The sequence below is a fragment of the Tetrahymena thermophila genome, assembly GCF_000189635.1.
Source record: "Tetrahymena thermophila SB210 genomic scaffold scf_8254456, whole genome shotgun sequence".
In the NCBI taxonomy this organism is placed as follows: Eukaryota; Ciliophora; class Oligohymenophorea; order Hymenostomatida; family Tetrahymenidae; genus Tetrahymena; species Tetrahymena thermophila.
Window position 1 is genome coordinate 37928 of NW_002476234.1, and position 24281 is coordinate 62208.

Here is a 24281-nt window from a genome sequence, read left to right on the forward strand (position 1 = left end):
TGAAGATATGTTAAAAATTAATATACTGTAAGAGAGTTTAGAAAACTTCAGTTTAGATTACAAATATTTTTGGACTTCTTGTAATAAAATGTTAAGTGAATATTACTACCTTTGCTAGTTAAGTAAAAACTTAATATTTTACTGAATTTTAATTGTTAAATGTATAATTAATTAATCTTTTTTTCATAAACAATCTTAAGAATAAGATATTTTAATTTATTTAATAAAGTCTACTGCTTAACAGCTATATTAATTAGCAAAGAGAGTTATAAATAAAACTCATAAAAAACAATAAAATTAATAAAATATATTTTAAAAAAATGCAAGAAAGTAGCAACATAGCTGGCTCTCATAAGAATTAATCTTTAGTAAAAAAAAAACCATCTTATTTTGCTTTAAAAAAGATAATAATCCATTAAAACAAATTGTTATATATTTAGGATATTAGACAGGTGTAATAGATGATGTAAGAAAAATAAAGGACATATTCTAAATGCTTGATCGATTTCTTCAATAACAAGATCCAATACTTTAAAGAGCTAAAAGATAATAAATAAATAAATTTAATTGAAGCTATAGTATTGCAGTCTAGTCTTATTACATATCAGAAAAAAGACAAAATTTATAGTTATGGTATAAATTAAAAATAGATGAATATCTATTATCTAATCTTTTTTAAAATTATAGGTTAAGAGCCTGATGGGTTTTACATGATAGTTGAGGGTAAAGTTTCAGTACAATCTCCAAATTTAAATTTTGCTCAAGTTTAAGACGAATCACTTCCATTTTAAGAAACAATCTAGCTTTCTAATGGCTCACATTTTGGAGATTATGAAATAAATTAATAAAAATTAAGAGTTCACCAAATAATTTGCCTATCTAAGGTCTTAGTAGTTCTTTTTTTAGATAAAAAGCAATTTGTCTCAATTTTATGTAAGTTAAAAATTATCTTTTATTTTAAAAAAAGAGTAAACTAAAAAAATTTTTAATAAATTTTGTATTTATTTCCAGTAAATTTAATAATCTATAAATTAATTAATTAAGCTAAATTTAATTTAATTTAATTTATAATAAAAAAGCCAAGTATGAACAACAAAAACTAACAAATGGATCTAAAATGCTACAGAATTTTGATTTGTTCTAAAACTGAGTGTTTTAAAATTTGATTGAAATATTCTACACAATTAAATAAAAAGAGTTAATCAAGAATCAATATGTATTTAGGGAAGGAGAAAAGAGTGATGGTATTTACTTGATCATAAGTGGTGATTTTTGTGTATGTAAAGACAAAATTGTTTAATCTCCTCATAATTCTTCTGTTTTGGTTTGCAAAACATTCTAGGTATGAAAAATACATTGAAACTTACTTGATATTTCATATTTTAATAAAAAGTTACTTCGCTTAAAAGCTGGATAAATGTTTGGGGAAGAGGATACTTTTGAATAACAAAACAGATCATATGATGTACAGTGCTTATCGTAGCAGGGTACTCTTTGGATTATTTCATCAGAAGTAATTTTTTTATCTTTTTGAAAAAATTTTTTAAAGAGATAAATGTTTTTTTAAAGGTGTATAAAAACAGTTTACTTCAAAATGGAGACATAATCAGATATTTATATTAAACTGTAGGATAAAAATTAATTTATTATGAAGGTAAATTAAGAGATTTAATGGAAAAGTATGTTAGCTAGTGTAGCTAAATCTAAACTTACAAAACTCCAGAAAAAAAAGAATAAATTCTATCAGACAGAAAAATTAAAACGGAAGAGTCAAATCATTTTAAGGCTAACTTACCAATTAATAATTTGCAAGAAAAAAAAATTAACATTAAAGCTAAAAATTTATTTGAAAATAACATAGAAGATACTGTTAAAAAGATTATCAATTCAAAAAATTTGGAATTTTCAACCACTAAAATAACTAAAAGACCTTCTCCTGACCTTTCGTTATTAAAGAAAAATAAAAATAAATAGTCTCCACCATAAATATCTGGCTTAAATAATTACAACTATTCTGACGGTAAAAGTTTTTAAAAAAGATTCTCTTTTGGATCTTAAGAAGGTGATCAAGGTATTTTTGCTACAGAGGAAGAAGAAATAATTGAAAAAAATTTAAAATACTAACTTAATAAAGCATTTCAAATTCTAAATAATTCAGGATAAAGAAAAACTCATAAAGTAATTTATTGAAAATAAAAAATTTATTTATTCATCAAGTTTTTAAAACATTTATTTTTTTAATAAATAGTGTAACTTGAAAAGTGAATCTTCTAATAAAAAATATAATAAATAAAAAGCTATTTTATCAATTACAACATTTAATGATTTAAATTCTAGAATGAGTTTATTTTAAACTAAACCTGAAGATGAAACTGCTTAAAATAATAAAAATGAAATAGTTTCGCTTGCAAATATATAGTCAGATTCAGACGAAGAGGATAACAATGAATAAATAAATTAGATTGACTATTTAGATAATACTTTATAAAATGAATTAAATACTGAATAATTTAAAATTTAAATTTTGGATAAATTAGGAAACGAAAATAAAAATTTTTCAAAAGTAAAACAAAATACTAAAAGGGATACATTAATTTAAAATTAAAAATATTAAGCAAACACAGAAGATAAAATGTTAAATTTAGGGAATGAAAATAACCATTTAATATAAAATAATTAAAATGTTTAACAAGATAGATAAACACACAAAGAAAAAATATAATTAAATAGAAAGTCTAAATAAAAAACAGAAGGTAATCAAACAGATAAAAATTAAAAAAATGAAGAATATAAAAATATAATTGAAGAAATTGCTAAGTAATTAAAGCTAGAAACTGCAACAGTTCAAGAAGAGAGCAATAAATACTAACTACCTTATATTGCTCCTCTAAAATTTTATAATTTAATCTAAAATGACAGAGCTAAAAAGTTAGTTTAAAAAAGTGCTAACACATCTTATCAGAATAGTAGTAGAAATTCTTAAGAAAGGAATTTTGTTAATAGCTTACACCAATCTCCTGAGAGAAGTAAGCTTAATAAACTAAGTGATTATTCATAAATTCGCTCTTAAGAAAGAGCATGTAAAAGGAAAGAAGATGAACAATAAACAAAAATGTATGATTCAATTTATAACAATGATAAGCTAAAAAAAATAATACTTCATAACTACATTAGTAATACATAGTAGGGATAGTATAACGAAAAACAAAATAATTAAAAGGGGAATTTTCATGATCTTGTTGACTCTTAATAAAATTAGTTTGATAATAATCAAAAATAATAAATGGTTTATTTAAATAATATTTACAATCGAATAAAAGGCACATCAAATTAAGAAATTTAGTCGATGCTTACCAAAACAACAGACTTTTATAAAATGCAAACTAATCGAAGCACTACTGTTCAAAATACTGAGAGAACTAACAATCATCTTTCAATTAATAATACTAATTACTCTAAAAAAAATTAAAGTACAAATAATTCTCCTCATTTTCAAATTTCAGCATTCGATTAGACAATTAATGCTTAAATCAATTTAGAAAGTGTCTGTTAGAAAAACATTCAAAAAAAGCTGTAAAAAATAACAGGTAAGCTAAATTAAACTTAAACAAAAGTATTGTATATAAAACATCCAAATTCATTTTATATCCATTGAAAGTCTTAAAAATTACATAAATTTTCCATATGCTAAGTTATTTAAAATAAATTTATTTATTTAATAATAAATTATTAAAATGTTCAAATTTTATATAATAAGTCATGAAAATTAAATTGTAATATTATCTCTAAACTACATATTTAGCTTACTAAAACAAACTGGAATTAAAAACAAAAATATTCCCTTAACTATAACCAGTTTTTATTTTATATTTATGAAATAATTTAGAAGGTTTAGTATGAATAATTAATTTATTAAATCGATTATTCAATTATATTAATAAATTTTAAAATATTGTCTGCCAAATTCCAAATAAATTAAAATGAAAATTTTTTTAATTATGATTTAGTTTTTATGTTGATTATAATTTTTTAAGGAAAAATAATATGATTAAAACTAAATAAATATTTTTGATTACAATAAAAAATAATTAAATTTAATATTGATTATAATTAATACATACGAATGGGATATCAAAGTATTTATTAAATAAATAAATATTAGGCAATTAAATTTTGCTAAAAAACAAATTATTTAATTTAAGAAGTAAAGTTATTAAACTACTTTTGTATTGAATGAGGAATGCATAAATACTATGCAATTATCAATTTATTTATGTTAGGAATTTAATTTAATAAATTGGTTGTTTTTGTTATTAATATTATTGATTTTACAAAATTTTATTTATCTTTTCATATTTTTATTTAATTTGTAGGCTTGACAACTTTGTTATCTTAAAATCCATTATTTTAATCTAAATATTTATTGTCGTTGAGAGAGAACTTTCTGTGTTTACCATTGTGGTTATTTAAATTTTAATTAGCGTTATTGCTACTACGTATCATAGGATTTCCATTAATTTTATAAGGTTCTTCTAAAATGATTTAGTTTTATATGTTTTTTTAAGAAATCGGTATTTACATATTTGAGTTTCCACTCCCTAAATTATTGTATGATTTATATATCAGGTCAATTTCTTTGCGTTAAGTAAATGATTAATCAGCACCATTCATTGCATGACCATCTATTGAGTGGTATAAGGAAGGGTTATCGTATTTTTTGTCTTCATTTTAAAATTAAATTGAGTGATTAAAATGGCTGTTATTTACTGCATGGTGATTTTCATTATTTTATGTTGTTTCAAATTAAATTGCCTTTTTGAAGTTTATATAAAGAGGAAACTATTAATTCTACCAGTTGTGTCTTAAATACTCAGCACAAATATCAAGACCTTCTCCAGCATATGAAATTTAAGGACAAACTTCTATTATATCACTTTCTCTTGTTTCGTTAACTAATAAATATGTTTGTTAAATTATAATTTAAAAATAAATGATTAAAACTTTTACTTTCAAATTTTAGCCATCTTTTATGTAAATTAGAAAGTTTTTATATTGCATCTTAAGGAGAATATACACCTTTATTAAAGATTATGGGTGCAAACTCCTCTGCTTCGTGCACCATTACGAAATTTATATCATCAGTTAATTCAATAATATCTCCAATTTACTTCTCAAATATAAGAATGTTATTTTCTCCATTTTGCTATTAAACTAAATTTTCTTAGGGTGTTTCTTGTGTTAACTGTAAACACCTTTTCATGACTCTAAATCTTGATTTAAGTATATAAAATTTTATTTTGAAGATATATAAAAAATAAAAATACTTAGACTCAAACGCCTATTTTAAATCTACTCTATGTGAAAACTCTACCAAAAAATTAATAGAAATTAATGTGTTAAACAAAAAAGCAGGAGCATCATCTATATCCTTAGGTATTTGTGATTTATTATTGACCATTTTTTGCTTTAACAGCTTTTTAATAGAGTCAAATTCTATTTTTGATAAAATTTTATTTAATCAAAGGCATATTAGGTAAGTAAGCTAATAAATAAATACCTAGTAAAGAAGCTCTACCATTGATATTTGCGATTCTATAAAACTCAGATTCGTTCCTGTCTACTTATACAATTTTCTAATTAATAGCTTTCCTATTTTCACTAGCAATACCAATGAATAAGGGATCTAAAGGTTTTACTAAGAGGTTTTCAACACCAATAAAATGAATATATCTATATCCTTTTTCAACTCTATTGATAATTAGTTACATAAATAAATATCATAACATATTTTAAATTTTATTAATAAATTATTATACAATTTATTTAAATGCCTATTATGAATGAGCTAGAGAACAACGTCGCCTGTACCACAGGGAAATAAATGGCACTAAGTATCATTTTTTAAAATTAACTTTCCTTGCATGTCAGTGATAGGGTAAGAATTCTTTTAGTTGATTGATTGAAAGTAACATTAAAATCTTATTAAATAAATAGTTATTAAACTTTACTTAAAATATAAAGGTAACATCATACTCATTAAAGCCAAAATAATTACTTTTCTGCCATATATTTTTAATTAAAGAGCTATTCTAATAGTTTACTACTATATAAATCTAAAATGAAGATGATTGTTGGTTAGCTGAGTTTGCAAAGGCTTTTTATAAAAAACAAATAGGATTTTTTAACTTTAAAATTTGATTATAAATTAGCTATTTATTTTCTATTACATAGATTACTTTTTTTTTACTAAAATTGAATTTTCAAATTTTGAATCCCAAATTTCAAAATAATTCAAACTATTTGATTACCTATTTCCTTAAGTGTCCACAACTTTCTTCCAATTAATTCCATTATGCACTATGAAGATGGTAATCCTATATCAGTTGAGCTTTTAACGAGATCTTTATCATATCTAAGATTTCTTCCACCTGCCATAATCACTAAAGCAACTATTTAAATAAATTAAATATGCTATGCTTTATTTATATCATGAAAATAAATTACCTTATTTTTATCTAATTAATTTTAAACCAGTGCTATATAATCTTTCATAGTCTCCATATGGAATATCTTCAATATTTAAAACATTATCCACATGCTTAATTACATCTATATCTAAATCATCATTAATTTCTTCTGCCAATTAATTAGACTACTTAATGAAGTGATGGTAGAGCTAATTTGTATTTTCAAAAATATATTTTACGAATTAGACTTTTATTTATTTGTAAGCTTAATATTAATTAATTTTTAATTTTTTACTGAATCTACAACTTCCATTTCATGACTTATTGAATCTAAATATCTCAAATACTCATTTTTTTATTCTTATGTAGATAATTTGCTAATGTGGTTAAACAAATCATACTAACCCATAGAAAGAAGCCGTTGGATCATAATATTAAAGACTGGCGAAATATCTTTTTCTGCATATTTTGTTTAAAAAATAAGTTAATTCTACTTTATTAACATAAAAGCAAGTAAAATATTATATTGCGATAGATTAAAATAACATGGATATACCTTTGCAAACTGTATACGAATACTGCTCAAGTTTCTTATAAGTAGAGTTTCTATTAAAATCTAATTCACTTATTTCTTGCATATTAGAAATTTACTACTAATTTTATCCATTCATGGCACCACATATATTCTATCCCATGATTTGTTATTTACTTACTTAGTTATTTATGGCTAATACTATCTTATTTTTTAACTAACTAAATTTGCTTATATAATTTTTAACAATTTCAATTAAATTTTTTTGTATTAACAAAATTATAATTAATTTTTTGCTTTGAAAAAAATTGTTGTTGGGAAACTTATCAAAAACATGAATTAAGATTGAATTAAGACCTATATATATCTTAAATATAACATAATTTAAAACTATTTTACATATCTTTTTCTCTTTTTACCAAAGCTCTTAATATTTACCAATTAAAGTATTCAGTTAAAATTTTCTTACTTTCTTTTAACATAGAACTTAAAGATGAACAACCTGATATACTTAAAAAATTATTTCCTATAAAAAACTAAAAATCTTTTACGAAAATTAATATTTCGCTATAAAATCGACAAAATCATAAATAAATTTAAAAAATTTCTGAATATTTTATTTATTTATTTATATTTCCAAAAATTGTTGACTTGTATGAAAATACTTATTGTTTGCAATGTTATTTATTTATTTTAAACAAAAATATTTATAACTAAAGTAAATGATTGAAAGTAGAATAAATTTTAATTTGTGATAGATTATGCTAAGTAGTTAAGATTTTTTTTATATGCAACATAAATAAACTTATTAATTAACTAAATCATAGATAAATAGATTTGACATAAAATTGAGATTCTACTTTATTAATAGATTTTTATATATTATCGTAGCATTTTTAGTATGTGCTAATACTTTCGGCAAATTATTTGCTTTATTCGTATAAAAAGGATCTTGATTCTATTTCAGCATCTATTTTTTCTAATAAATCTTTCCAACTTTCCTTTAAGCAAAAGTTTAAATAGTAAGCATCGATCAAAACATCTACCCATTCACACAACTAGATAAAATATAATAATTAAAATGATTCTAAAAAACTTAATAATATTTTTGTTTACTTGCTCAAATGATGGAACATATTTATCTTCCTAAACAGGTAATATAGCGGCGTTTTATAAAAGAATAAGAATAACTTCTAAAAATTTAACCATTTCTTTTATAGGGTTTTTTCTAAGCTCTTTAATTAAATTGCTCTTAGTTCTATTTTATTCAATAAATTGAATAGCTATTAAACATAATATTTACTTTAAATAAAATAAAATACATAGAGGTAGTAATAAAAGCAGTAGCTAAACCAAATGAGGCCTTTATTTCTTCCTTAGCAATTATTTAATTTACGAAATTGCTATTTAAGCTTTTTTCATCAGAAGTAAAACTAAGGCTATTAAATTCATTTAAAACTATATTCAATAAGTAGACAATTGATTTTTCAGATAAATCTTTTTGCTTTTATGCGACAATTAGAGCAATCAAATCGCCTTTTGCTTTATTGTCTAATAAATTTATATGCTCATAAAGTGCTTCTTAGCCAATTTCGAAATCAAGTTATATTATACTTTTGCAAATTGTAAATCCATTCTGTATTTTTTTATTAACAGAGTTAGCTTTTAAAAGCCTATTAATGTCACTTAATTCCTAATAAAAATAAAACATTTTTTAGTTAAATTGAATGCTTGCTAAATAAGCATGAAAGCTTTATGTATTTTAAAATAATACTAAAAGTCAAATTTTCTTTTTTTGTAAATTACCTTAATCAAAGAATTTATATCCTACTATCCCTTATTCTAGATAACATTAATATCTTACTAAATTTCTACTTTTTACATAACAAATGGTGCACCATCGGTTATATTTGCTAATGCCTAAGCAAGTTGCAAAGCTATCTGTTAATAAAAAATGAAACTTTACTTAAAATGCTGTAGAAATTGTTTTAATCTTTACTTTTTGAGTTTATTCAGCCATTTATTGGTTATTTATTTTTCTTTAATTTTAACTTAATTAATTTTGATAATTTGTAAATCTTTTTTATTAATTATACAAATGACAGTAAATCATTATTAGCGAAAAAATTTTATAAATATTAAATTAAAATGTATCTTTAATTTAATCAAACGATTATAAAAAAAATGATATTATTTTTTTCATCAATTATAAATAAATAAAGACCAAAAGTCTGTTAAAAATGTTCAAAAATTTAAATATTTCAGCTTATCTCATCCATTTGATTTAAAAGGTGAAAAAGTAGTAGAATTAGATGTATTTCATCAAGGTAACTTAACCAAGAGTTCCTATATAAAAAATTCATCATTTATTCGCTATTAATTAAAAAGTTATCATAAATTTTTTCTAATTAAATTATTACTTGTAAACTCAAAAAATTAAGAAGTAAAAAAGTATTATTAAGATATTATTTTAGCATAGATAATCAAACACTATAGCAATTCAGTGAATTACACTAAAAGGAAATTATAAATATTAAAATAAAATGATACAATACTATTCTAGAGATTAAGTAAATGAAATTCTAGCTAAGAATAAAGAAGCAGCTAAATAAGAATTTGATAGTATTAAATATGTCGAAAATAAAAAAAAGCAACGCCTAACTCCAAAAGAACTAGAATAAATGCTACCTAAAGTGAAACCTAAAGAGCAAATATTTGAGGAAATGAAATAAAATTTTAAAAATTCATGGAAAAGTACTTTTTAATTATATTTATTCTATTTATCCATTAAATTAGTAAAAAAAATACAATTATTAAAAATTATTCTTGAATGTAACATTGATAGGTCCCGGATATATAAATGATGAGTTTAGTCATGTGCCTGTTTTGAAAGCTAATGTTTTAAATACTTGGTAGTATGACCGTATAAATTTGGCTGAAAGATCATATAAATATCCAAAAGGTTTATAAAAATTACTTAATCTTATTAATTTATTTCATATTCGCTAATTTATATTTAATATTATTTTTTATAATTTGTTTTTGATTAATAATTATAAAGGCTATAGAGGTTTCAAAGTTCCAGTTCATGGATCTAATTTTGGTGAAGCATCGAAAGATCACTTACCTGAAAAATTTTAAAAATATTTAGATGATTTCTCTTTGAAATATTAAGAGTTTAAGATGAGGCCATCTAAATATGGAAAATTACCAATCGATGAAAGAACTGAAACATTTTAAAATAGAAGAAAAGAACCTTTCAAATTAACTAATTCTAAATAAGCTAACAATTTTGGATATGATAAACACTCTACTTGGGAAACAGAATTAAAAACTATAACAGGTCCTAATAGGACAATTCTATCTACAAAATATTAAACTAAATCATCTTAAAATTGAGCTTTGTATACTTTAAAATATAAATAAAACTTTTATTGATATCAAATGTTGGAAAATAAATAAAAAATGTCTCCTTTACTTCTATTTCTTTTAAAAATTCATACAAATACTCATTTAAAAAATTATATTATACTTATTAAATATTCCCTTTAATAATATAACATAATAAATAAATATATTTAAGGTAATTTGTGAATATTTTTTCAAATCAAATAATAATCAAATATTATTTATTGCAAGTTAGAAAATTTAGATTTTTGTTTAATATTAATTGATTTTTTTTTATAATAAATTCATTTTAATTGTTTATAAATATAAATAAAAATATTAATTTAAATATTTATTCGAATCTTAATTCTTAATAAAAAATAAAGTTACTCTGAAATTTTAAATAAATATTATAAAGAATTAATAAATATCAAAAGTTAAATTATTAATTGAATATATTTTTTTGGTTTTGTTTGTTTGATATTTTTAAATTGTTTTTTATATTTTATTGTTTTTTCATTAATTCACTTAAAAATTAGTTTTAGCTTATATTTGATTGTTTCTTATATTTCAGTTTTTCCAAAAGCCAAATAGGATATCGATTATTGGATTTTTCTTTTTTTATTATTCTCCTTCCTATTTATTATTCTAATTTTCTTTCATCTTTTAAGCACTTTGTTCGTTTTTTTCTTAAATTAAATGATTTTATTCGTTAATCACTTTTTATCCTGCATATTACTTGTAATCTACATTTTGAAGCTGATAATTCATTTCCTATTACTAAATTTTTCCAACTCTATTACATTTACTTTCTTCTTCTTCTTCATCATCATTTTCTAAATTTCCATTTTAGTATTCTTGTTGTTATTCTATTTCTTTATTTACAACATCAACTTATTTCTCCTAAAAGATTTTATTTTATTCCAAATCGCTATTGTTATTATTTTGATTTAGGTTTGATCCATTATTGAGTTAATTATCTATTTGAATTGGTTCTTATTATTTTTCTTGCTATTTTGATTATTCAGAACTTATTTGCTATCCGTCTTAATTACCCTACTCTATATTTTCTATTTATTCATTTTATTTTAGAGCACTATGGTCATTTTAAATTTCTAAGCTTTAATCTTTTTAATCTGGGTTTAATTTATTATTAGAATTTTAAAGCAATAACTATTCTTCTTGAAACTTTTAAGGGCTAAACTAATTTACATTTAAATTCTAATCTTCTTATATATTTTTACTACTAGATTTTAGATAATTTTAAGATTATTAAACTGGTTATTTTAAATCAACACTTTTTATTAAATTGCCATCTTCATCGTCATGCTAATTTTTATTAGAGTTATTTGGAGATACACACGAAAATGGAATTACAGGGTTATCAATAATCATATTCTCTTCTTATTATTTATGTTTATAATCACTATTTAAATTATCTTAATCATTTTTATCTTTATCTTACTTTGAGGATGAAAATTTTTGTAAGTATGACGAATAACATTTTTCCATGTCATCGAGCTAAATATTTTATTTTAAATTATCATATAAATTTTAAGGATTGATTTAATTATGACTGATTTAATCATTTAGAGATTCATGAAAATTTTTATCTAAATTATTATCAAAATTATCTTTCTTTTAGTTTTAAATAATTTCATCAGATTGTTTTTTATTCCTCTCTTAAATTTTGCTGAAAATGTCTTCAATATCTTTTATACTATTTTCATCTTCATCATCTGATAAATTGAGAGGTTTATCCTATAGGGCTTAAATTTCTTTTTATTGCATTTCTATTTCCATACTTTGTTCTATATTATTTGATAATTTACTTTTAGGGACTTCTTACTTTTCATATGAAATTTTAATCACTTTTTTTCTTACATCTTTAATTAAATTTATTTCATCTTACTCTTCCTCCATAACTCCTTAATCATTTTCTTATTAATGCTTCTCATATTTTTAAAAATCTGAAAATGAGTCTTCATGCTCATCACTAGAATTAGATTTATTTTCAGATTCTGATTCCAATTATGAAGAAGAAACAGATTAAGATTTTATTCTGTAATTATTAAAAGATTTTCTTTATGCTTACATTTTATTTAGAAGGCTTTTTTACTTTGGCTTAGCAATCACTTTTTATATACCTATTTTAGAATTTTAATTCTAAATTCCTTGCTAAACTTTTGAGCTTGATTTTAAATTTTTTACTTCTACAATTTCAACATCACTTCCATCTGCAGCAGAAAGCTCTTCTTCTATAGTGATAGCTTTAGTTGTGTCTGGATTAGTTTCTGATTATTTAATTTTTTAGAAAAATTAGCATTAGCTGTAATGTTTTTCTAGATCTTACAATTTTCCTGTCCATTTACACTCTTCAGAAGCGCAGTTCATATCTAATTCATCAATTATCTGCTGAGGAATTAAATTTTTAAGTAAATTATCTTTTTTCTAAATAGTCTATCTACAGTTAGGACAAAATTTATGATTTACTTTCCATAATTGTATGCAATGCTTGCAAAATGTATGCCTAATATTAAATAAAGTTTAAACCTTTTATTCTAATTAGATATATATTTTGTTACCCACAAGCTATAATTACAGGTCTCCTAAATACTTCATGGCATATAGAACAAAATAAGTGTTTATTTATATTTTACTGATCCTTAAAATTTCTAATAAATTTTTTCATTTCTAATTATAATTTAAGACAGACAAATCAATCCTATTTTTTTATAAAATTTTTTGACAATTAAAATTTTTTTAAAGCATAAATTAATATTAATTATATAGAACTTTAAGCTTTAATTTACTTTCATATTTTAAGTTAGAATATAAATAAATACATACATACAATACTAATGAATATTTAAAGATAAAAACTATTTATTAATTTATTTTATTTTCAAAATTTAAATCATTCATTTTTTCTAAATATCACTTAATAATGCCATTCTAGCTGGATAATATATTTTAAGTAGATCGGCTAAGCGAAGATTAAAGCTTGAAAATAACTAAATCAAATGATTCTCATCCTTAGCTATCAAAACAAGATAATATCTAACATCATATGGTGTCATACCCTTTATAACAAAAATTAATTCAATTTATATAATTTTTCATGTAAAAAAAAGATAATTTTGCTTTCTTAAGATTATTTTGATTTTATATTGACTTAAAAAGCAAAAAACAAACTAAATAACTACTGATTGCTTCTTAAAATAAAACTTTTTATTTAAAATAAAAAATAATTACTTCATTCATAATTAGATCTCTCATATTTTATATACAGAAGAACTAAGTGTTAGATTTTCCATTAATCATCTTCTTTTCAATTAAAACTCCAACATTCTTCGTTATTATTAGACTTTCTAATCATAATAAATAGATAATGTTTAAGAATGCAGATAATTTTTCTTAAAATATAAAGATTAAAATACCTTTTTTTAGTTTATTTCCATTATAATTTAGTGAAATTAAATTGATTGCAACAATGATGATTAGAAAAGCAATGCAGTTAAATGTCTTTGATAAAATAATCTAAATATTTAAAGTTCCTTCTTTCAAAAAAAAACCACAAACTAGTAAAATATTCAATGAAACCCAAAATAAATTAAAAGAACTTGATATGTTATTATAAACTGTAAATTTGGTGAGAATTCCTTTTTTTTAATATATTTTAATCCTGTATTATCCTTAAAATTCTTTCTTTTCAGAATCATCCTTAGGCATCTACTTTCTTACTTCCTTTTTCTCTTTCATTTTAATATATTTAAAAGATACTTTCTTTGATTAAAATTCACTAAAATAATAAACTTCTCCTTTTAAATTCTTATAAAATCTGTAAATTATATTTAAAAATATTAAATTTAATAAATGCATAAAAAACATTGATTTATTTATTTATTCATTCATTCTTTATAAATGTATTTGTTGATAAATATTTAAATATGAAAAGATTATTTTTTTTAATTTCCACATAGTTTATGATGAAAATAATATTTATATATTTCTTTATATATATTAATATACTATTTATATAAATCTTTATAAGCTATTTAAAGCAGCTTAAGTCAAATAATATTCTAATTATATTTATAAATTTTTCAAATAAACCACCTTTTTTTTTTGATTTTTTAATATATAATGAATTTTTAATATAGGATTTTCTTAGGTGTAGAGCTAGCTAATTGTCTTCTAAAATTTATGTGTTTGCTTATAATTTCATTTACACTATTGCAAATTATCAATTGATTTTTTAGTTTGCTTATTATTGATAATAAAGCTAATGAGTCAATGTTTCAAATATAATAATTTTTTATTTTGCTAAATACAAATAATTATTTTTGAGATAAGCTATTTTTTAATTCAACAATCCTCATCTGCTTAAATGATTGTGCGCTGAGCCAATTAAATTGCTTGTTAAATTTAAATATTTGTCCAAGGCAATTTTATTTTTGAATTGGTTTGGATACAGTCTTCTAACTATGAAACAATGTTTTTGAAATTTTCAGATTTTATTTACGCCTTTACTTCATCTGGCTAGTTATCTTCGCTTTCTTTAGTTGACTCCCAGTAATAAGAAATATCAGATTAAGGTGTTGTCTATAATTTGAATGGGGCAATAGAATTGTTTTTTTTTTGAAGTTCTTTTTCGATTTGTTAATACTTTTTCTTTAGATTAGCTATCACTTTAGCAATTTTGCTCTTTCTTTCCTACTATATTTACTCTAGTATCAGGTTATCAATATAGTACTAAACTTTCTTTCTAAAGCTGTCCGACTTTAAGATCAATGAAATGTATGCTTGATTGAAACTTTTCTATCCAGGAGTATTTTCTTTAGTTTTTTATCCTTTTTTGATTTATCTTCATTTAAAAAGTTTATTTAAATTATAAAATATATGAGTAAACAAAATAATTATTGGATTGAATATTTTCAAAATAATTTATTTTTTAATGATCAATTTTAATTAATTTTAACAAATATAAAATGATTTTTTCAAAATTAAAATAAAATTTGAATTACTTTTAAGGATGATAGAAGTTTTTGAGTGGGATTTAATGCTCTTGGGCAGTTTTTCCAAAATAATCTTCATAAAACTTCAGATTATCTTTATCCTTACTTGAAATTCTGGATTTGTTAATACGTTCGCGGAAATATTGATTTTCAACATATTTGAAAGACTTTTTAAAAATCATTTTTTGCATTTCTTCTACTCTTTTTTGCTTCTTTTTATTTTTTTAGCTATTTGAGTGAGAGCAAGCTTGGTTAGATTTAAAACTATTTTGTTTTTATTTTTTTTAGGAAATAGCCTTTTAATTAGGTAAATTTTGATGATAATTATTTTCAAAAACATTGTACTAAATAGGCTAATCACTTTGCAGCTAAAATGAAGCAAATTAGCTCTTATTTTATTCAATTTCCATGTCCAAATTAAGTAAATCTTCAGAGAAATTTTCTTGGTTGCTAATATCTTCTTTATCTAACTTCATGAATGCAGGATTAGGAGTGATTGATTCTTGCTAAGATTAGCATTAGCTTTTCATGCTTTAGAATATTGCTCTTTCTTCGTCATTTAATTGTGATATTTGATCTTCTGGGATATCAACATTTTAGAACAGTTAATCTATCAATTTATTTAAAAATGTACTCTGGTTTCCAGTTTTTACTTTTTCTTTCTAATTAGTGTCAATCTTATCTTGTTATGACTAAATTTAAGCATCTGTAGATTAATCTGAGTACTTTTAATGCTCTGAATAATCATCTATCTAGCTTTTAGCTTAAATTTAATCAGATTTTATAAACGAATCAGCTTAGTTGTATTGCATCAAATGTAAATTGGATTAGTTTTGAAATTATTGCTCATATCCATACAGTTTTATGTTGTTTGAATATGGCATGGTTTAAAATTAGCTTTGAATACCTTACTAGTTTGAATGCTATAAATATTGCTGTTAATTATGATCAAAAAAATCAAGTTATTCACAATAATCAGGGTTTGGAGTAGGAGTTTCAAGGGCTGATCCACATAAATTATCATCATGACCATTAAAAAATGAGTCTTCGCATTTATTTTGCATGATTTCATGATCAATAAAATCGTCAAGCTAAGAATTTTGATAAGGATATTACTGACACCTTATTGACGAAGACATTTTAGTTCAAAGTTGTATTCTTTTGTTTGATTTGGAAAGTTGTGTTTCTTAGATCAAAAATAGCTGCTATAATTTATTTTTCTTCTTATTACTAATTAAATTAATCAAAATCTCAGCTTTTTAGTGATTTCTATGACTACCTAATCAAAAAAATCGAGATAGGAATCAAATTTTTGTAAATTTTAGAATATACAATATTTGCAACCTATAGAAATTCATCAAACAAAAATAGATTGAAAATGGGTTTTTCAAAAGCACTTTTATTGTATTGTATTGAATTAGATTTGGTATGTTTGATTTTCTTTTAAAATGAAAAGTTGTTTTGCAATGATTAATAAAATTGTCATAATAAACCTTCAGTTAATAATATTCCGAATGAAATAGATTTCCTACATGTTTCCTTTTATATTTAAAATATTTGATTTATTTAACAAATAATTTTTTTAAGTTTATTAAAAAAAATAAAAAATAAAACAGTGCCAATACAAGAAATTAATTTTTTGATTCTACTCTTTGACAAAGTGAAAATCTTAAAATTGACAAATTTCTGTTTAAATTTTTATCTCCTAAATTATCTCTTTAATGTGTTTTTATAAATTAGTTAATGTCTCCTAAATCATTTAAATATCATTCATCTTTTTGCATAGTAAAATTTAAAAAAACCTTAAATCTTAAAAAAATAACTTAAAGCAATCACTTCGTTATTAAAATTATGTCAAAGAGCTATTTATTATTAATAAAATATATTTTGAAAAGACTAACTAAGAGAATATTTATTATTAATTTAAATAAAACATAAAATTAACATTAGAAATATTCATTTTATTTAAAATTAATTTTTTTAAAGTAATATAATAAACAATAATAGAAAAGAGAATGATATTTTATTATTTATTTAAAATTAAAATTCATATAAAAACTTGGATTTTTAACAAATATTTATTGTATAAGATAAAATAGCTTTGTAAATGTTAAAAACAGCTATTTTGGAAATCAAATTTTTAATTGTTGGAAGAGTAGTCTGAAAGAGTTGTTTGAATGAATAAGTTTGTAATTTTAATTTTGATTAAATAATAAAAAAGATACATATATATTTATAATAATATTATTAAGCTACACAAGAGAATACAAAAAAAATCAATAAAATTCTTTTGTTTTGTAAATTAAATTTCTTTCTTTTAAGAAAAATAAGCTAAATTTTTGTAAATATTAACAAAGCAATAATAACATATATATATAGTATTTATAAGGACTTATTAGCAAGCAAAAAGTATTTTTCAGAATAAGAAATAAATAATAGCCACAAAAGCAAAGGAAGCCAGACGTGACTAAGAACAAAAAAGAATGGAAATTATAGATCTTATATTATGTGTAGTATACTCAGGGATATTCTTGATCGCTATGCAGTTAGAAAAGAAATTGAAATGTATTCATATCTAAATATAGTTAGAATAGATTAAACATATAGATAATGGATGTAATTACTTAAAATAATAGATATTTTACCTACGACAAAGCGGAACCAGAAAATTCAAAGTCTCTCTGCAGCTTAGATATAATAAACTAAAGAGGATCAATTTGTCAGAAATTAACATAAAATGCAATTAAGAATTTTATTAGTAACATCTGCCTGCATTCTTTTGTCATGGCATAACTACAATTATAAATGCAAAAATTAAACGTTAACTGAATGTTTTAATTTCCCAATCGGGTACTAGGCTTTTAAGACTACAATTCATGCAATGATTTTAAATTTTACAGTATTTGTTGGACCGTTCTACCAAGACTACATGGTAATAATGAGTCTTTTTTAAGTTAAAATAGCTAGACAATATGCAGATTATTTAAAAATATATTATAAATGTCTATGATATTAATATTCAAGCTTTTTTTTATCAAACATAGAGCTCTAAAATCAAAATAAAATTTAAAGATATGGATTTTAATAGGTTTAGATGGGATGAATTCAAGAGATTAGTAATGGTAGATTTATTTTATTTTAGAATTAAATGTGTAGCTTATGTCGTTTATTTTAAAAAAGGGACCTGTAATTGAAGAATGGGTGTTTAGAAACTTAATAAATAACCTAATTAATAAAGATTTTAACAACAATATGATATTTGTATTTGTTTCTGGCGTTATCTATGCTTTAGGTAAATTTATTTATCAATTACAATAGTTATTCTTCCTTCCAAATGCATTAAAAATTAGGCTTTTTATTTTTACGTTTTACAAAATAAAATCTAGATATATTTAGTTAAGTGTATCTTACAAATACAATTGTATTTTTTATTTTGAATTCATCATTACTTACATATATTTAGCTAACAAAAGCATGTTAGTTAGTTAGTTAAAAAACGTTTCGATTGAAATATTAACTGCAATTTAATAAATAATAGTTCATCTCCATAACTATAAAAGATTCAAGAAGAGATTAGAACCTTAGAAGGCTGTACTTGCAATAGGTAAAATTATTAAATTAAAGATGAGTTTGGTTAGTGGAAAATAAACTATATTTAATTTTTTATAAAAGTAAGTATATCTAATAGTGCGCCAAGTCTGACGCACTAAGTCTTTAATTTTCGATTCATTCATTAATTTTAAAAGATGATTGATTGATTGATTAATTGATTGATTGATTTGAAATTTAATATCATTAGCTAGCTATTTTTTTAAATAATTAGTTATTCAAGTTATTGTGACATTTATTTTTGGTGCATATATGGCCTTTCTTTTTACAAAAATATAAGCTATTGGCTCTTGTTTTATTATTCACGGATATTGCAAGTTCATGGGAATACCAAACGTTGTTGAACTGTTTAGATTGAAGTAAGATGATCCAATTACAAAAAGTAAAAATTAAACAAAGTATTTTTATTATCAAATAAATATTTTCCTAAAAAATGAATATTTTAGAAATACTATTATTTTATGCAGGAGGAGTTGCTGGTTTTATTATTGAATGTGCTCTTCTTATAGAATGAAATAAGTAAAATAATTTTTTAATCGATCAAGTAATTGATACATAACTAAACACCAAACTAAAAAATGTGATAAATATTTTAAATTAAATTTAAAAAATAGATAAATTATTTATAATTAAATAAACTAATTGATTGATAGATAGATATCTTTGTCTTTTTATAAAATAAACAAATAAATAACCTAGTTAATTAAATAATAAAATAAATAAAACTAATTTTATTTGCATATATTTAACAATTAAATAAACCATGTAATTTTCATTTATTTTATTTCTGTGTTGTTTTTGCCTCATTACACAAGTTTATCTTCATCCTATCAATACTACAATTTTAAATTTATATTAAAGTTCTTTTTTATTTTTATTAATTATTTTACTTTTTGATATTTAATTCAGATATCATAAGCATAAATAAATAAATATGCTTATTATTTTAATTTATAATTTAATTACTCTTTTTATTATGAAATGGTAGTCTTAGTGTAATCTTAGATTTTTGATACTATCAAATTTTTTAGCAAAAAAACTAAAAGTTAGGTTGAAAAACTTTAAACTCTTACATTTTAAATTACAAGTGTTTTTTTGTATTATTTAATGAAGATATTATCAAAATAAAGGATTTGCATGTAATTTAAGTTAATATGTTTATTTAATTAGATTTAAGTATCATAAAATAGTCTTTTGATAAACATTTGATACTTAATACAGAAATTCTAAACATAAATCAATTGATATGCTTATTATTTTAATTTATATTTTAATTACTAGTCTTAATGTAATCTTAGATTTTTGATACTATTAAATTTTTTGGTTGAAATACTTTAAACTCTTACATTTTAAATTACAAGGGTTTTTTTGTATTATTTAATGAAGATATTATCAAAATAAAGGATTTGCATGTAATTTAAGTTAATATGTTTATTTAATTAGATTTAAGTATAATAAAATAGTCTTTTGATAAACTTATCAATTATTATGAATTTCAAGTAAAAAAAATTACTAACTTTTTGAGTTTTTCAAGGATTAGCTATTTTAAAAGCAATAATAAAATAAAGGAATCAACTGCAAAATTAATAACTCATATGTCCATAATTCATTCACTTATTTATTGCTTCATTTATTGATTGTTTTTAAAATAATTATTTTGATTTCAAATATTGTTTTGAAAACAACATTTAAAAAAATACTTAAATACAGTTATTAACAATTTTTATTTACAAATTATTGATAAGTTCATATATATTATTTACTTTTTTGTATTTAATAATAATAATCAATTTGAGAAGAGAGTAGATCTAGTTTTGCTGTTAAATTCAATTTTTGAATTTTTGTATGTAATAAATTGACAAACTGAAAAAAAAGTTAAAAAAAAATTAGATAAGAAATATCAAGGATATTGGTTAAAGAAAATTTAATATTCAAACAATATTTATTTATTTATCTTTGACTAAGAAATTAATTAATTAAACACACCAATTAGTTAATTAATTTAATAACAAACAAAGACAACGATCATATTAATAAAAAATATATATACATACAATGGTCAGTGTTTAAAAAATCGTTTAATATTATAGTCAATTCTTTCAGAGTGTAGTTTATGAATAAGTCAAGCACAGTGATAAAATTATGACTGAATGGTAGTATTTTAGCTAGCTTATGTCGAAAGAACCCTTAGACTATAATCGCATTCAAACCTACCTTGATATAATCAGTTTAAATAAAAACAAATAAGACCATTCGCTCAAAAAAAAATAAACAAACACTCCTAACTCTTTTATTAATATTTAAAATTAGAATTCTTAAAATTAATTTAAACTCAAACTAAATACTGAGGAGAATATAGATACTGATTTTGATGAAAATGATAATTCTCCTTCTTCGAGATCCAGCTGTTCCGAAAATAATAGGGAGAGACAAATATTAGTATTTAAAAATGATGATGATGATGAAAGTGAAAATAATTAAGATGATGATGGGGAACTGCCTAATTAATAAAATTAAAATTTCTTTTAGTAATTAGAAGGAGGAGAAGAAGAAATAGATTAAGATAATATTATGATAATAGAGCGTAAGTGCTTTGATGATGAGTTAAATAATTTTTAACAAAATCCAATTTACACATCAACATCTCCTACTGTATAGAAATCAAGCGAAAAAGATGACTACAAGAAAGGTAGTTAATCAAAAATAAATTAAGTTGGAATGGTACTGACTCCGAATACATCTAAAAATATCTAATAATAGAAATTTAGCTTTTATTCAAATGACTAATCTCTTAAAACACATGAAAGTAGCAATAGTCCAATATTAAAAGAAGTGACATCTAATTTTTAAAATATAAAAACAACTCCTCATTATAACAAGAGCTCACAAAGCAACTAAAATCATAATGGTCTAGGTAAATAACTTGCAAATAATCATACTTCTTAATTTACTTAAAATACAGTAAGCTCTGCAAATAATAATTAAAACAATGAAAATATTTATATTTCTTAAAATGATGTTTCTAAAAATTATAACATAAATTTCAAAATAAGTCCACAATTAAGTAAAGAAAACTCTAATTAATAGTCTGGTATTAGCTCTACAGATATCTAAAAGCAGTAACAATAATAACAATTTAGCTCCAGTTTATCAACTAAAAATAATAAAATGTTAACCCCGTCTCTTTCACACTTCTCAATTACAAACAAGTCTTTAAAAAATATTCTATAAGAGACTACTCAGCACACTAAATCTCTTGAATAAAATATTGAAATGATGGAAGCCTAACCTAATAATCAATATTGTGTAATAGCAACTCCTTAAGCTACTGAATAAGGTAGTGGATATAAAAAGAAAAATCAATCTAAGCAATTTAATTATAACAATAATAAGATTGTAAATCAAAATCAAACAATAAACAAAGTAGAAAGTAAGCATTTAAAAACTCAACCAAGTCCTTCACCTGCTATGTTCAACATTCAGCCTCCTGTATAACCTGTATGCCACACTTCGAACAGCTAAAGTTCTTTAAAAGATTTTACTATTTAAGACTTTGAAAACAAAGAACAATAATTTTAATAAGTCAGCTAAAATTAAGAGGTAAATAACTATAAAAATTTCCTATTTAATATATTTAAAAATCATTCTTAAATGTTTTTTTTTTAAAAAAAGCAATTTGAATCTGTGTCAGAAAGAAAAAGCTTAATAAAAATTGTTCATAATAAAATTCCTTTCTAAGAAAGCGTAAACTAGCCTTTGTTGAGTATCAAGCCTCCCTTTACTCCAACAGTAAATTAAATTAAATATATTTTATCAAGTAAATTTAGAATTAAATATTCATTATTTAATATATAATCAGGAAGATAATAAAATGAAGAGAGAGTTTAATAACTTATATTTAAGAAAGTAGATTGCAGACATTGTCACCTTTTTTGAGGGAAACAGTAAAAAAATAGATGAAGTTGTTGAAAAAATTCAAAATAATTAATAGTAATAATAATAAGGAATTTTGCAATACCAGCAAAATTTCAACAATAATTAACTTGGATTAGCTGGTGGTTAGCAATTTCATAGGTTGGGACTTTCATCTAACCAGATGACTCCTTAATCAATCAACCCTCATAACTTTGCTTAGCTACCTTCTCATAACTTCTAGCCTTTCCCCTAAGTTTCTAAGTAAGCAAGCTAAATCTAATTATTCTTTTAACCAACTCCTCCACCTGCACCTGCACCACCTCACTCTGCCCATTCAATTTAAAATTAACAACAATAATAAATTTAATAGCTTTATGGATATTAACAAAACTAACCACATTAATAAATTAATTAAGCCTTTTAGTAATATTAATAAAGATCTACATCTTAACATAATGGCGTCTCTAACCTATATCCATAACAACCAATATATCCTGCTAATTTTATTTAATAAAACAACCAACAAATGCAATAATAATAATAATAATAATACAACAATATTGCTTAAATTAGTAGATAGAACATATACTAACCACCTTTAATTCCAATCAAGCAGGCATCTTGTCCCAGAGGGTCTTCTGAAAATAATGGAGGAGGAAGATCTTTGAGCACCTATAGCAGAGATACATCAGATGGCTAAGTAAAAACTATGTTTAAGAGAATGAGAACATACGATATTTGTACAAATACTTAAAACTCTTCTCAAATTCCCTCAAGTGTTCAACAATAAAAAAATTTAAACCGTACGATGGATGAAAACATCAATAACTCTAACAACGTATCGTGCATGAATTTAAATACCAGTAAGTTAAATGCAAACAACTAAACAGGTTTATCAAATGCGAATAATGTTAGCTGTAATCTAAATTACTCAAATAATGAAAATAATAGATATCTTACTAACAGCACTAATTAATTAGCATAAACAAACCAAAACTCTTCACAAGAATTACAACAGAGAAAAAGAAGTGAGTATTCGTTTCCAGATTTAAAGAGTTTTAACAAATATATCAAGAAATGAAAAATCAATCAATATTTTAATTAATTGATGAATTTAAAATAAAATAAATTTTATCTTTTATTTATCATTTAGCTTTCTAAAAATAGCTTTTATTTTTTGATTTTTAAGTAATTAAGTAAATAAATTAGCTAAGTAATAAGTTTATCTTTTAATGTACATATTATATTAATTTATATCAATATTACTATTAAGTAATAATCCTACATATATTGTCTAAATATATTTTATAATCAATTACAATTCAAAATAATAATTCAGAATGAATATATGGC

At 22.1% G+C, this 24281-nt stretch overlaps 9 protein-coding genes across 9 annotated transcripts; 4 read left to right on the forward strand and 5 right to left on the reverse strand. All coding sequences in view use genetic code 6, as the record gives it.

Moving 5' to 3' along the window:
- Positions 1-320: 320 nt before the first annotated feature.
- Positions 321-3655, forward strand: TTHERM_01179870 (cyclic nucleotide-binding domain protein; the record flags this gene model as incomplete). The annotated part of the gene is made up of 7 exons (XM_001030019.1): positions 321-368; positions 441-633; positions 688-933; positions 1197-1342; positions 1394-1513; positions 1570-2178; positions 2249-3655. 7 exons carry the CDS (start codon positions 321-323, stop codon positions 3653-3655), a joined length of 2769 nt encoding a protein of 922 aa, XP_001030019.1.
- A 695-nt stretch (positions 3656-4350) lies between these two features.
- TTHERM_01179880 (UTP-glucose-1-phosphate uridylyltransferase) lies at positions 4351-7162 on the reverse strand (the record flags this gene model as incomplete). The annotated part of the gene is made up of 10 exons (XM_001030020.2): positions 4351-4952; positions 5008-5270; positions 5325-5493; positions 5558-5748; positions 5817-5944; positions 6009-6154; positions 6309-6449; positions 6505-6676; positions 6763-6926; positions 7024-7162. 10 exons carry the CDS (start codon positions 7160-7162, stop codon positions 4351-4353), a joined length of 2115 nt encoding a protein of 704 aa, XP_001030020.2.
- A 573-nt stretch (positions 7163-7735) lies between these two features.
- Positions 7736-9146, reverse strand: TTHERM_01179890 (hypothetical protein). The gene is made up of 5 exons (XM_001030021.3): positions 8999-9146; positions 8806-8940; positions 8322-8692; positions 8116-8257; positions 7736-8057 (listed from the first exon to the last, which is right to left on the reverse strand). Exons 1-5 carry the CDS (start codon positions 9110-9112, stop codon positions 7821-7823), a joined length of 999 nt encoding a protein of 332 aa, XP_001030021.2. The 5' UTR covers positions 9113-9146; the 3' UTR covers positions 7736-7820.
- A 396-nt stretch (positions 9147-9542) lies between these two features.
- TTHERM_01179900 (hypothetical protein) lies at positions 9543-10398 on the forward strand (the record flags this gene model as incomplete). Its single annotated transcript, XM_001030022.1, has 3 exons — positions 9543-9753; positions 9845-9961; positions 10061-10398. 3 exons carry the CDS (start codon positions 9543-9545, stop codon positions 10396-10398), a joined length of 666 nt encoding a protein of 221 aa, XP_001030022.1.
- Positions 10399-10956: 558 nt separating this feature from the next.
- TTHERM_01179910 (zinc finger, C3HC4 type (RING finger) protein) lies at positions 10957-13078 on the reverse strand (the record flags this gene model as incomplete). The annotated part of the gene is made up of 2 exons (XM_001030023.2): positions 10957-12916; positions 12972-13078. The coding sequence occupies 2 exons, from the start codon at positions 13076-13078 to the stop codon at positions 10957-10959; spliced, it is 2067 nt and encodes a 688-aa protein (XP_001030023.2).
- A 229-nt stretch (positions 13079-13307) lies between these two features.
- TTHERM_001179919 (GPI-GlcNAc transferase complex, PIG-H component) lies at positions 13308-14268 on the reverse strand (the record flags this gene model as incomplete). Its single annotated transcript, XM_012799569.1, has 3 exons — positions 13308-13469; positions 13642-13757; positions 13827-14268. 3 exons carry the CDS (start codon positions 14266-14268, stop codon positions 13308-13310), a joined length of 720 nt encoding a protein of 239 aa, XP_012655023.1.
- A 486-nt stretch (positions 14269-14754) lies between these two features.
- TTHERM_01179920 (hypothetical protein) lies at positions 14755-16543 on the reverse strand (the record flags this gene model as incomplete). Its single annotated transcript, XM_001030024.3, has 2 exons — positions 14755-15253; positions 15414-16543. 2 exons carry the CDS (start codon positions 16541-16543, stop codon positions 14755-14757), a joined length of 1629 nt encoding a protein of 542 aa, XP_001030024.1.
- A 1367-nt stretch (positions 16544-17910) lies between these two features.
- TTHERM_01179930 (CAAX protease self-immunity protein) lies at positions 17911-19505 on the forward strand (the record flags this gene model as incomplete). The annotated part of the gene is made up of 5 exons (XM_001030025.3): positions 17911-18336; positions 18449-18526; positions 18585-18696; positions 18943-19008; positions 19228-19505. The coding sequence occupies 5 exons, from the start codon at positions 17911-17913 to the stop codon at positions 19503-19505; spliced, it is 960 nt and encodes a 319-aa protein (XP_001030025.3).
- A 1563-nt stretch (positions 19506-21068) lies between these two features.
- On the forward strand, positions 21069-24009 carry TTHERM_01179940 (hypothetical protein; the record flags this gene model as incomplete). Its single annotated transcript, XM_001030026.1, has 3 exons — positions 21069-22613; positions 22686-22802; positions 22873-24009. The coding sequence occupies 3 exons, from the start codon at positions 21069-21071 to the stop codon at positions 24007-24009; spliced, it is 2799 nt and encodes a 932-aa protein (XP_001030026.1).
- Between the last annotated feature and the right edge of the window lie 272 nt (positions 24010-24281).